A 14,097-nucleotide genomic window follows, 5' to 3' on the forward strand; every position below is an offset into this window, starting at 1 on the left:
GGGGGACTCCAGAGTCTCCTAGGAAACTCTCTGAAGTACCCAGCCCTGGAGCTGCTTTACCCTGCGGTGGGTGCTTTTTTCAAAGCTCTTTCACCTTCTCAAGTCTGTCTCCAGGAAGCTCTGACTTCCTGCACGGGACCCTCTCCCTGGGCCCCTCTGACACCCTCTGCGTGGCCTTGGTCCTTTGCTGTCCTCCCATGCTTGGTGGTGCTGTTACTGGCGTCCTAGGCCTGAGGCCTAACTCCAGTTCTGGCCACTCGACCCAAAAAACCAGTGGAAAAGGTCATGGCGAGAGCAGAAGAGGAAACGAATCATGTGGCCACCTTGGGAAGGCAGATGACACTTGGTGTCCTGGCCCTGTCTTTGGGGCACTGTCAGGAGCTTTGGATTTAAAGGAGGAGGAATCAGGGTGGAGGGCGGGAGGGTGCCTAACTGAGCAGCGTTGATCAGACTGTGGTCTACTGGGCTGTGCTCTCAGGCCCGGGTCTGCCAGGAAGCTCTGCCAGGTGGCTCTGTGGTAGTCCTTCTGACTGGCGGGGGCAACTTCCACCTGCTTTCAGTGTGTTCGCCTGTCAGACCTGTGATTCTGGGAGGGGTGATGTCTGGGGACTTGTAGGCACCATTCAGGGGGACAGAACGGGAGGCTGCCGCTCTTGCCTCAGTCTCCCAGGAGGACAAGGTAGGCTAAGCCCGTGTGTTACTGGGTTGAGAGGAAGGCTCCTTGGTGATCACAGGCCTCTGCGTAGGAGTGAGGCGCCTCACCTGGAGTTGAAGGTAGTCAAGGAGGCAGACAGAAGAGGAAGCAGGGGTGCTGGGGCTGACCCTGCTTTTAGTCCCCACAGGGCCTCGCAGGCCTCAGTAAAGAGTCGCTACTCTCAGCACAGTGGCCTTCCTAAGGCCTGTTACACTGTCTGGTGTCCCTGCGCCCTTCAAAGAAGTGTCGACCCCTTTGGCAGACAGGGCTGCTTCTCCATGCTCTGCCTGCTCTCCTGTGTTTTGTCACCTACCTGTCAGAGCCGCAGGTGACAGAGGAGTGCCGGTGTGACTCTCTGAGCAGAGCCACCAAGCGTGACAACTTAGCTGTGAGGAGAAGGCCCAGGAGAGGTGATGGATGTGTTTCCTAGTCTAGATGGCTGGGTCACCTCTTGTCTCCAGTCAGTGAGGCTGGGGACGGCAAGGCAGAGGAGGTGGCACTTGGGGTCGAGAGGGGACAGGAAGGAAGGTGACCCCTCAGACCTGCCACAGCCCTCAGCCGCAGGAAGGAGGACTCTGGTCAGCAGCAGCTTCACAGGCTTGATCACTCAGTGGGAAACATGGCCCCTGATGGGAAAGTAAGTCTTGACCTCGTAGCCACTTGGCAAGCCCCGTGTGGGTGATTTGGGCTTTGGTCTGTGCATGTCCAGTGCCAGGGACAGGACCCCAGGACACTAGGCAGTGGCCTCTCTTGTTTGGAGAAGGTGCTCACATCGTTGTAGTGCTTACTAGGGAAGTGTTCCTTCCATCTGGGGCCCAGCGCAGCCCAGGGCCCGAGGGGAGCCGCAGGGGTCTGGGTTATTTGTTTTCACAACGACCTTGAGGTATGATTCCCATGATGTTTAGTTCATCCACTTAAAGTGTACAGTGCAGTGGTTCTTAGCATCTTCCTGAAGTTATGCAGACTGTTACCATGATACCCTGGAACATTTCAGCACGCCCCAAAGGAACCATGCATGCAGCCATCGGTCGATATTCCTACTTCCCAAACCCCAGCCCTTGGCACACCGACTTATTTCCTGACTGCAGATTTGCCTCTTCTAGATGTTTCCTATAATGGAGGCATACAATATGTGGGCTTTTGTGCTGATCTTTGACTTGGAATAATGTTTGGGGGTTTCCTCTGTATTGTGGTACTTAATTTTTGATTATGACCAATATTCTATTTTATGGCTAGACCACATTTTTATGGATACTTGGGTTGTTCGTGCTTTGGGCTGTTGTGGGTAATATGCTGTGAACATTGATGGGCCGGTTTTCATGTGGGGGCGGCGGGCTTTATGGCAGTAGATGGCTGGGCCCTGAGGGAGCATCCCACAAAATACTGTAGGAAAATGCCTTTCTCTCCTTTTCCTTCTAGTCAGAATTCCTACAAGAGTCCAATCTGATCATGGCCAAGCTGAATTATGTGGAAGGAGATTATAAAGAAGCTCTGAACATTTACGCCCGGGTGGGCCTTGATGACCTGCCACTGACAGCTGTCCCTCCGTACAGGCTGCGGATGATTGCAGAATCCTACGCCACCAAAGGTGAGACCTGGGCCTTTTTCCCTCCGTGTCATGTCGCTGGGGGTAGCAGAGCCTCCCAGGAGTCCCCTGTGAGAATCCCAGCTAGGCCCCTGTGATGCCCCACTGAGCACTTGGGATGGTTTTAAGCTCAGCAACACTCTGTTTCCTCAGAGCTTGAGTTCTTTGATTCTTGCTCAAGGGAATGAAGGAGAAGCATTTCAGTAGAGTTTCTTGGTTATTAATGTGCAACTTCACTGGGGACTTTTCTTGATAATTGAGTAACTGGACAGTGTATGTCATGTGATCAACTTCCCACATGCTCTACCATGTTTTTTATTCATTAATGTCACCCCTGACTAGTTAAGGTCAATCCACAGCGGTTCCTTTGATGATTAACAGGGTCCCTACTGAAGGGTCAGAGGGAGCTTGTAGTCTAGCATGGTAGGATGCAATCTCACAGAAAGAAAAGGCAGGACACAGGTATTATTGTTGCTAAGCTGCCGATTCTGTCTCTGTAATGGTGCAGTCACATTCACTTCATAGAATTAGTGTCAGGATGAAGTAAAATACTGTACGTAAAGCTCTTTATGGTGCCCGGCACATGCTCAGTGCTCAGTGAATATCTTTAGATGCCAGCCCCAAACAAGGCAGCTAATGGTAATAGCCAGGGGTGGGTGATACCTTTGCAGGTGGCCTTCAGCAGGGACACTTGGATCTGGACTTCCCAATACTAAGAAGTCAGTCTCTGAAGGACCCCCTCTGCCTCCTGCTCCTGCAGTCCTGACTGTGCATTGTGACTGACTGTGGCTTACACAGGGCCCTGGGCCTGACCCTCTAGAACAGCAGCGAGCTGGCCACTTGAGTACTGCCAGCACATTCTGTCCAAGATGTTGGGGCTCCAGGGGGTCCAGTCTGTGGGACTCAGGTGTTCTGTGCAGTGTTGACTTTGTGACAGGATTGATATATACACCCAGTTCCCTGGGGAGCTGAGAGGTCTTCCAGATTCATCTAATTAATTCTAAATGTCCCTGTGGACCAGGAAAAGATGCCATTGCTCTTGATGTGGCTCTCGGGCAGCTTAGTGGGCATAGGCTTCGAGGTGGTCTCGGGAGCCTGGGAACCTCCGCTTTTGTTGGCATGTGCCGTGTTGTGTGCTGTGCTGGGCTCTGCGCTCAGTGGCCCTCTTCTCTCTCTTGTGCTCACTCAGCTTCCCACATTCCCTGGGCTGCTGGAAGCTGTTGTGTGTGTGTTGCACACATACATGTGCTGTTTGGGGCCAGGAACGATATTCTGGAATGAGGGCAAAGCTTCATCTGTCACTTTCCAGTCACCCAATTGACCTGGGCCCCAGTGGCTTGTGGCCAGCAGCTGGGTCATTGGTGGAGGATGGAGGTGGCTTGGGGGCCTGAGCTCAGGTCTTCACATTGGCCCAGACATAGCAGGGTGGAGGCAGGCTGTCTGCTGGTGACAGTGCCAGCTGTCTTTTGGCTGCCATGCAAGGTGGGAAAGGAGACTTGGTCCCCAAGTCTGCCCTGGTGACATTGTTAAGTGACCCTCCAGCTATGAGTGTGACAGTTGACTCTTGGAACACTGGCTGGCTCAAGAGGTGTCCAAGTCTGGCTAGTTTCTGAGCTCTGGGAATGTGAGTAGAGTCACATGTGTGCAGGAAGAGGGATGACCACTCGTGTAGAGAAAGTGGACAGCAGCTTTGGAGGCTCCAGGCCCCTGAGAGCCTGGTTGGCAGCTAGAGCAGTGTAGAGTGGAGGGAGACCAGCTGAACTGCCAGCCTGAGTCCAGCTCCCACCTCGGGCACGCACTGGTCTGGTGTCCTTGTGCAAATTCTTTTGTTCCTCAGTCTCTCCACATAGGGGTCTCAGCAGGTCATCAGGACCGTGTGAGAGAGTACGCATGCAGTGCTGAAAGGCACCTGGCACACAGCGGGCACGATGAGACGGTAGCTTAATAGATGAGTGTGTTGTGGAGTGGGTGGGAGGGGGGCGTAGGAGTGACTCATAACAACCCGGGACTTGCCAGCCCAGTTGACCGAGACGCCCAAAGACAGGTGAACTCTCTGAGGGCTTAAGAGACATTCAGTCTTGGCTGTTTCTTTGCCAAGGTTCCAGAGAATTTAAAGGAGAGACAGTTGGCAAGAGAGCCCATGACTGCTGATGTACAAAGCACCTTAAAGCAGGAGTGCCGTGGCAGGTGACTGCCCAGGTGGAGCTGTTCGTCATTAGCTCAGGTTCCCCACACTTGTAAATTAGCATTTCAACATCGAGCCCCTTCATTCTGCTTAAATATTTGTTTTTCCAGTTTCTTTGGAAAGAAGGGAGAGCTATCCTGTCCACCCCCATGGCCAGACCACATTGGGGCTATGGGGCAGCTGCCCCTTGAGTGGAATGTCCCCAGCTCCGCCCCTCCCCATGCTGCCTTGCACTGCTCCAAGCAGCAGGACTGACCTGCATGCTTTCTAGGTCCACCTGGACTTTTTCATGATGATCCAAAGGCTGACATGAAACATGACCATGACCAAGGTTTTAGCCAGAGCCTGGTCTCGATCATGACCCGCGCAGATGGGACAAACTGGGTTTAAACAGACTGGCTGCAACATTAAGCTAAGAAGGTGGTTGTGAAAAATCACATGGCACAGAAAGCAGTATCCAGAAAGCAGGGCAGGACGGCTCTTTGACTTTCAGGGTCAAACTTGTAGGCTGGAACATGAGCCTGCGTTTGATTTATTTTATAACAGGGATAGGGATTCAAGGGCGAGGTCTTGCTTCATGGTGTCCTGTGGTCAGCAGATTGATTGGTATCTTTGCAGGTCACTCCCATCTCAGGTGCTGTATGGGATCTTAGGCAGAGCTTGAGGGAAGGTTTACCTGCATCAAGTGATCAATCCCCGAGGGGGTGCTACAGGGAGTTGGCAATGCCAGACCTATCCTCGCACTTGGCTACTATGCGCAACAGTCTACACACAGCCCATGGATGACTCGTGACAGCCTGGAAATGCCATGGCTCCCACACATCTGCTCTTCTGAGTGGAAGGGAGTTGGCCATTGCTTGCTGGGAGTCAGAAGCCAGTATCCTTCAGTTACTGAGGCCTTCTATGGGACGGCACCAGGCGGGACTTTACTGTTTTTTACTTCTCCAAACTCCAAGCTTACAGATGAAAGAAGGAGACCCGGTGAAGTTACCAGTGACCTCAGTGACCGAGTGCACTGAGATTCCTGTGCCCTGCACTGCATCCTCTTTGGGTTTCCCGTTCAGGCCTCACAGCTGCCCTACAGTGTGAACACCATTATGCTTTCTGTTTTGCAGACAAGGAAACTGAGGCAAGTTAGAGGGAAGTTAGAGAACCTTGGTGGGGGTCTAGAGCAAGAAGAGGTCAAACCAGAACTTGTCCTGGGAAACCAGTTGAGAGCCTGTGCCTCTCTGTGAGTGGCAGGGAGGACTCGAGCTGAATGGAGCGTGCTCAGCAGTGAGCCCAGATCTCAGTCACTCTGTCCTGTTGGCATGTGGGCTGGTCTCCCTCAGCCATGCACAGCCTCCTCAGGCAAAATGCATCCAGGTCTCTGGAGAATGCCCTGGATTTGTACCTGCTCCCCGTCCTCAGCCCACCCCCTGATGCCTTCACCTCAATTCCACACTCTTGCCTGATTTTCTTCCTGTAAGTTCTTTTTTTTTTAAGTTCTGTTTCCTGTCCTCTCTGAAGCCACCTGGGACTCACCCATTCACAGATGCCCATTTCTGGTGCCATCTTGGCATAGTGGATTAGGATCGTTTGAGAAATGTAGAGAATTGGTTGAAGCATCACCAGATGCTCCTGCCTGTCTGTGAGCTCCTGTAAAGGAAGACTCTCCTCTCACTCGTTTGCTGTCCTTGGGAACCCAACACAGTGTCTGTCACATAGTTGGTGCTTAGTTACTGATGGCATTTTACAGGTTCCCCTGCTTGGATTTCTGCCCAGGTGCCTGTCTTGAGGGTTGGGAGATCTGGGAGCCATGGCTCCTGGCTGGTCACGGTTGGACGTGCTTTCTGTACCTGTGTGTGAGATGCTGAGCACCTATGGGCCACTCTCCCCTGACAGCCACGGGGCGCACCTGCACAGACCCACGTGCCCACTCTCCCGGAGCTGAGGCCACCTCCTCCCCTTCTCTCCCTCGCACCATCTCTTAGACCTGAGTAGAGACATAAGGACAGGCGGAAGAGTGAGAAGCTCCTCGGTGTCTGGCAGGTTGGGTTAACCTGGCGAGTGGAGGGCTGACTCTGGGATAAGGCTCAGGGAATCTCTGGGATACCAAGTGACCACAGATGTTGTTCCCCCAAGACAGGAGGCTGGGAGCAGTAGAAAGAAAGAGGGCCACCGTTTGTGCTGGGACGTGAGGTAACTGTGCAGTCAGGAGAGTGAGAGCTGGAAATGGCGTGGCCTCTGGAGATGGCCTTTCTAAGTAGCTCTGCTGTGATAAAGGGACCAAACACGCCTCAGCCCACCTGGCCAGGGCTGGTGGGGCTGCTCTGCTCCCTGGGAGATGAGACTCTGGTGTCAGGTAACCTGCTGTTCCACTCTGATTTTATTCTGTGATTTCTAGATACCTTAATCTAGGTTCTCACTCTAAGTCTCATGTTTTAAATTTACAAGACGGAGCTCTAACAAAACCTTACAAGAGTATTAAGAAGGCCAAGATGAAACAGGAAGGTGCTTTGAAATATGTAAATGGAGGCCAATGAAAGGGGCTTTGTAGAGTGTGACCCCACTACAGCCGAGGTTGGGAGCAGCAGCAGGCTACAGCCTTACCCCCCACAGTCCCCGCATCCCCACACCCCGCATCCCCCTGCCTGAAGGCCCCGCCTGTCATGCTCTTGAGCTTGGGTAGCCAGTGATGCTTCCAGTTGTCCCTGGGATTGATCTCTTGTCCTTTCTCCCATGTGATATTTAATTGTTCTGAATGTAGACCAAACACATGTGTGTTATAAAAGCCAGACGCTCAGGCAAGACAGAGCAAGACCTATTCCCCATCTCCCCCGAGGTGGGCTCTTAGCACCTTCTTGCCTCTCCTCCCGTATGTCCCTACACTTCTCAGATGTGTAATTTTTTTTTTTTTTTTTAATCAGAAGGGGATTTTACAATGTACTCTGCTTTGTGACCTGCTTTTCCCACTTCACCAGGGATCATAAACACTTTCCATGGACACGTCTCTGCAGTTTGGGGGACTGTGGAGCTTCTCATTGTGTGCATGAGGTAAAACTTACTTAGCTAAGCAGCCTCTGTGCTGCACAGAGCTTTTCACGGCCACACATGAAGCTGGGAGGAGGTGTACCCCGGTCTCTGTACGTTTCCATGTGATTTCCACAGGAGAGCTGCCAGAAGTGGAGCCTGCCCTGTGGGATGGCCAGACCTGTGTGTCTTCCTTCCTGCAGTGAGGGTCCAGCTTCTCTCGCTGTGGCCAACACGCAACAGAATCCTTTACATTTAAAAATGAACATTTATTTTTTAGTTGTGTGCTCAGTATAGTGTATTTGGAAAATAAACAAATATAAAAATTTATATTAAAAATGAAATAGTCACAAAAAATATTCACATATATTTCTATTAAATATACTTATATATTGATAGTTATTTAAAATCATTTCTATATTGTCAGTTACCCTACTGCCACTTTGAGTAGTTAACCACTGTTGAGTGTATATTTAAAAATATGTAGTATATATATAATTTTATATTTAATTGGGATTATACCCATGTACTCTTTTATATTTTTTTACTCCATGAGTGTACAATTATTTTTCCATATCATTAAATACTTTCAAAAATGTAGATTTTGACATCCACACAGTGGCGTGCCTTATGGTTGATTTTGAGCCAGTTGCCTGGGGAGAGTCCAAGCTGTTGTGTCATGAGTGTTTCCTTTTTGTGACCAGCGTACTTCACTTAGTATAAAGTCCTCATGGCCTGCCTGTTGAGCTGGTGTCAGAATCCTTCCTTCTAGGTGAATGATGTTCCATTCTGTGAATATACACCACATGTTGACTTAGTTTGTGGCCTAATATGTGGTCCATCCTGGAAAAGCTCCCGTGGGCACCTCAGAAGAAGGTGCGTGCTGCTGTTGGCAGGCAGGGTGCTGAGTATGTCCACTGGGTCTGGCCGGCTGACGTGGCAGGTTCTGTTTTCTTACCTTCTGTCCGTCCATTCCTTACTAAGTGTGGAACAATTGATACAGAATTCTCGACTTCTCCCTTAAGTTCTGTCTGGATTTGGTTCACGTATTTTGATGGTTATCAGGTGTGTAAATGTTTTCACCTGTCACATCTTGCTAAACCTTTCATTAATCTAGAAAATCCTTAGTCTGTTGCACTCTTTTAAAGTGTATTTTCTCAGATATTAGTGTAGCCACCCCTTTTTCTTTTGGTCACTATTTATGTGAAATATCTTTTTTCGTCCTTTCACTTTGGTTTGCTGAATGGTCTCTCACAGACAGCATGTAGTTGGACCATGTTGTTCACACTCCTCTGCCAGTCCCTGTCCTTTCACTGGGGAGGCATCCACCTTTGTTGAGATCCTTGGTTCACCCTACAGCTTCGAGCGACTGTCTGGTGTCACTTGGTTCCACCTGCAGGACTTCCTTGAGCGTTTCTAGCAGTGCAGACACAGCAGCAGTGCGCTCCCTCAGCCCTTGTTTACCTAGGAGTCTCACAGGTGCTCCTCTCTCGGGAAGGACAGCTTTGCCAGACACAGGTTCTTGGCCAACAGAGTGCTTCTTCCAGTACTCTGAATACATCGGCCCACTCGCTGCATTTTGGGCCATGGATGTTTCCGATGAGCTATCTCCTGATCACCCACAGAGGATTCCTTCTATGTGAGTCGCTTCTCTCTTGCTTTTTGAGCATTCTCTGTCTTTGCTAAGTTGGTTATAATGTAGGTCTCTTCAGTGCATCTAACTTGGAGTTTGTTGAGCTTCTTGGATGTTTGTGTTCATTTCTTTCATCACATTGGGGAATTTTTCAGTCACTGGAGGGAATGCTTAGCTGCCTGGCTTCTGTAGGCCGCACGTTGGTGGCTCTGGGAACACTCGCATGGCTGCTGCTGCGCTAAGAGCTGACCATGACTCTAAGTTACCATCAAGCCTTCCTCTGGACATTGCCAGCTTTTAACAGACTCCAGGTTCCAAGAATGTTACATGGGACAGACTGTGCCTATGTCATTGTTGCCTAAGCAGAAAGATACTCCTGGGACTTCCCACCATCTTCTCGGAATCTTGTTTATAGCTTTTATTTGATTATTTATTTTTTGGCACTGGGGATGGAACTCAGGAATTCCCTGCTACTGAGCCACATCCCCAGCCCTTTTTATTTTTATTTTGAGACAGGGTCTCACTAAATTGCAGAGGCTAGTCCCAAACTTATGATCCTCCTGCCTTAACCTCCCTAGTAGCTTAGAGGTGTGTGCCACAGCACCTGGCAATGTTTCCAGCTTTTTAAAATAACATTTATTGGTATATAATTTACTTAGTTACCATGTTATATAACCACCACCATCAATTTCTGAAAAATTCTATCACCCAGGCCTAAAAAGAAACCTGTATTCATTAGCAGTCACTTCCTATTTCCCAAACTCCATCCCCAACCTGCAGCCCTAGTCAATCGCTAATTATTTATCTGTCTATTTGTTTATACTAGGCATTTTATGCAAATGAATCATATTCTATTAGAATTTTTACATTGTCCTCTTTCCCTTTGTCTGCTCTTTTAAGGTTCCTGCACGTGAGAGCAGGTGTCAGTCCTGGTGATGCTGAGCGCTGTGCTGTCCTGTGAAGATCACATTTGCACATTGTTAATCTTGCGTTCAGTTGGTGAACCCTGGGTTGGTTCCACTTTTGGCAATTCTGAATAATGCTGCTATAAACACTGCATAGAGATTTTGGGTAGACATTCTCATTTCCCTTGGCCACCAGGTCACCGGGCAGCTCCGAGGAGCTGGTCATGGCTGTTTTCCAAGGCAGCCTCACCAGCACAGAGGTTCCCTGCATCCTCATCAGCGTTGCCAGTGTCTGTCCCTTGATGATAGCTGTCCTACGGCGGGTGAAGCCAGCCTCACTTATTTGCAGTTGCCTAATGACGAGTGATATTGGGCAGTTTTTCATGTGCTTATTGCTTTTTGTATATCTTGTTTGTAGAGATATCTATTCAAACCCTTTGCCTATTTAAAATTGGAATATTTGTCTTTTTACTCTTTGAGTTGTAATGGTTCTTTGTGTGTTCCAGTCTTGTACAGATACATGGTTGTAAATATTTTATCCGAGTCTGGTTGTCTTTTCACTTTCTTTCTTTCTTTTTCATTTCTTTTTTTTTTTCTTTAGTTGTAGTTGGATATAACTTTATTTTATTTATTTATTTTATGTAGTGCTGAGGATCGAACCCAGGGCCTCCCATGTGCTATGCGAGTGCTCTACCGCTGAGCCACGACTCCCGCCCCTCTTTTCACTTTCTTAATGTTAACCTTTGAAATGCAAAAATTTCTTAGTTTTGATTAAGTCCAGGTTATCTATTTTTTCTTCTGTTTTCATGCTTTTGATTTTGTATCTAATAAACATTGTTTAATCAATGCTATGAAGATTTTCTCCTATTGTTTATTCTAAGAGTTTGTTGTTGTTGTTTTTTGAACTAGGAGTTGAGCTCAGGAGTGATTACCACTGAACCACATCCTCAGTCTCTTTTATTTTTTATTTTAAACAAGGTCTTGTTAAATTGCTGAGGCTGGCCTTGAACTTGAAATTCTCTTGCTTCAGTCTCCTGAGTCACTGGGATTACAGGTGTGTGCCACTGTGCCCAGCATAGTTTTATATTTTAAACTCTTAAATTTAGGTCTCTGATCCATTTTGGCCTCTCATCAAAATGTTTCAGGCACATACTTGTAATCCCAGCTCCTGGGGAGGCTGAGGCAGAAGGATTACAAGTTTGAAGCCAGGCTGAGCAACTGAGTGAGATTTGATGCTGTCTCAAAATATATTTGGTCTCTCATCCAAATATATGTTTGTGAGGACAGGGGAAAAATTCTTTTCTTTGGGCATAGGTACTGGGAATTGAACTCAAGGGCCCTCCACCACTGAGCCACATCCCCAGCCCTATTTTGTATTTTATTTAGAGACAGGATCTCATTGAGTTGTTTAGCACCTTGCTTTTGCTGAGGCTGGCTTTGAACTCGCAATTCTCCTGCTTCAGCCTCCTGAGCCACGGGATTATAGGCGTGTACCACCACCCCTGGCTGGGAAAAATTCTTTTGTATGTGAATTTCTAGTTGTGCCAGCACCGTTTGTTGAAAAGACTATTCTTTCCCTAATGAATTGTCCTGTTATTCTTGTTAAATCAATTAAACATCAATGTAATTGTTTATTTCTGGACTCTCAATTCTGTTCTCTTGGTCTATATGCCTATCCTTATGCCAGTACCGCAGTGTATTACTGTAATGTTGTGGTTTGGATCTTTAATGTCTGCCCCCAAACTCATGTGCTATGCAATGCAGGAATGTTCTGAGGGCTGAAACGAGGAAGCTGTCACCTTATTGGTGGCCTAATCCACCTGATAGATTAATAATTTGAATGGATAGCTGGGTGGTAGCTGTAGGCAGAGAGGGTGTACCTGGAGGAAGTAGGTCACTGGGGATTGTCCTGGTCTGTACCTACCCCTGGCCCCTTCCTCTTTCTCTCTCTCTGCCTCCTGGCTGCCATGAGCTGAGTAGCTTTCCTCTGCCACAGCCTTCCTCCATGATATTCTGCCTCATCTGGGTCCTAGGGCAGTGAAGTCATCCTGTTATCTACTGAACCTCTGAAACTTGAGCTCAAAATAACCTTTTTCTCTTTTAAGCTGTTCTTGTCAGCTATTTTGGTCATAGTGACAAAAAGCTCACTAACATGTAGCTCTATAGTAAGTTTTGAATTTGGGAAGTGTAAGCCCCTCCAACTTTTTTTTTTTTTTCAAGATTATTTTGGCTCTTGTGGACCTGTTACATTTCCACATGAATTTTAGGATATATTGTAAATTAGTGCAGGAAAAATTTTGATAGAGATTGTATTGAATCTGTAGGTCAATTTGGGGAATACTATCATCTTAACAGTGTTAGGTCTTACAATCTGTGAATATGGGCTGTCTTCTTTCATTAATTTAAAAAATGTTTTGTAGATTTTTGGTGACAAGCCTTACATTCCTTTTGTTAACTTTTATTCTAAGCATTTTACTCTTTTTGATGTTATTATGTATAGAATTCTTTCTGATTTCATCTTGAGATTGGTCATTGCTATAGAAATACAACTAGTTTTTATATATTGATCTAAACTTATTAATTATCTCTAATAGTTTTTTATTAGAGCATTATAATTATACATAGTATTTGGGTTCATTTTGACAAAATCATACACTCAAGGACTTTGATGTTGATCCCCACTGTCCCCCTCCCTCCCCCATCCCTATTCTCCCTACTTTACTAAACGCTCTTTCTTTCAAACATATGTAAAGGTGAAGTTCCCTCTGGTACCTTTATATATGAATATAACATGATTTTGTTAAATTCATTCCAAATTTCGTCCCCCTTCCCATCCCTCCTCCCTCCTTCTTCATCTCCTCTTATTCTCGTGATCTTCCCTGAATTTTTATGGTATCTGATCCCCTCCCCAACTGCCTCCTTTCCCTTATTTTGCTCCATCTTCCACATATGAGAGAAAATGTTCAATCATTGATTTTCTTCATCTGGCTTATTTCACTTAGTGTGATCTTCTCCATTTCCATCCATTTACTAGCAAATGCCATTATTTCATTCTTTTATATGGCTGAGTAAAACTCCATTGAGTACATACATCACATTTTTTTTAAGAGAGAGAGAGAGAATTTTAATATTTATTTTTTAGTTTTCGGCGGACACAACATTTTTTTTGTATGTGGTGCTGAGGATTGAACCCGGGCTGCACGCATGCCAGGCGAGTGTGCTACCACTTGAGCCACATCCCCAGCCCCCACATTTTTAAAATCTATTCAATTTTTTTTTTTTTGAGAGAGAGAGAGAGAGAGAGAGAGAGAGAGAGAGAGAGAGAGAGAATTTTTTTTATTATTATTTATTTTTTTAGTTTTTGGCGGACACAGCATCTTTGTATGTGGTGCTGAGGATCGAACCCCGGCCTCACGCATGCTAGGCGAGCGTGCTACCGCTTGAGCCACATCCCCAGCCCAAAAGAGATAATTTTTTAATATTTATTTTTTAGTTCTCGGCAGACACAACATCTTTGTTTGTGTGTGGTGCTGAGGATCGAACCCGGGCCGCACGCATGCCAGGCGAGTGCGCTACCGCTTGAGCCACATCCCCAGCCCTCTAGTCATCTTTTGATGGGCATCTGGGTTGATTTAATAATTTGGTTATTGTGAGTTGTGCTGCTATAAACACTGAGGTGGCTATATCATTATAGTATGCTGATTTTAGATCTTTTTAATATATATCAAGGAGTGGGTCATATGGTGGTCCTATTTCTAGTTTTTTGAGGACTCTCCACACTGCTTTCTAGAGTAGTTTACTAATTTGCTGTCCCACCAACAATGTATGAGTGTACCTCTTTCCCCACATCCTCACCAACATTTATAATTATTGGTATTCTTGATAATTGCCATTCTGACTGGAGTAAGATGAAATCCTAGTGTAGTTTTGATTTGCATTTCCCTAATTGCTAGAGATGTTGAACATTTTTTTCATATTTTTCCTGACCATTTGTGTTTCTTCTTTTGAGAAGCTTCTGTTTTATTTTTTGCCCATATATTGATTGGGCTATTTGTTTTTTGGCATTGAGTTTTTTGAGTTCTT

At 46.9% G+C, this 14,097-nt stretch overlaps 1 protein-coding gene across 4 annotated transcripts in view; it reads left to right on the plus strand.

The window, feature by feature from the left end:
• Ttc7b (tetratricopeptide repeat domain 7B) overlaps window positions 1-14,097 on the plus strand; it is a 234,360-nt gene that overhangs the window by 24,489 nt on the left and 195,774 nt on the right. For 3 of the 4 annotated variants that reach the window (XM_076849750.2, XM_076849751.2, XM_076849753.2), the window contains exon 3: window positions 2,114-2,282. In XM_076849750.2, coding sequence (XP_076705865.1) covers window positions 2,114-2,282 — 169 coding nt within the window. The remainder of the gene's footprint in view (window positions 1-2,113; window positions 2,283-14,097) is intronic. The other variant, XM_076849754.2, reaches the window with a different exon arrangement.

The sequence above is a fragment of the Callospermophilus lateralis genome, chromosome 3 (genome assembly GCF_048772815.1).
Source record: "Callospermophilus lateralis isolate mCalLat2 chromosome 3, mCalLat2.hap1, whole genome shotgun sequence".
Classification (NCBI taxonomy): domain Eukaryota; kingdom Metazoa; phylum Chordata; class Mammalia; order Rodentia; family Sciuridae; genus Callospermophilus; species Callospermophilus lateralis.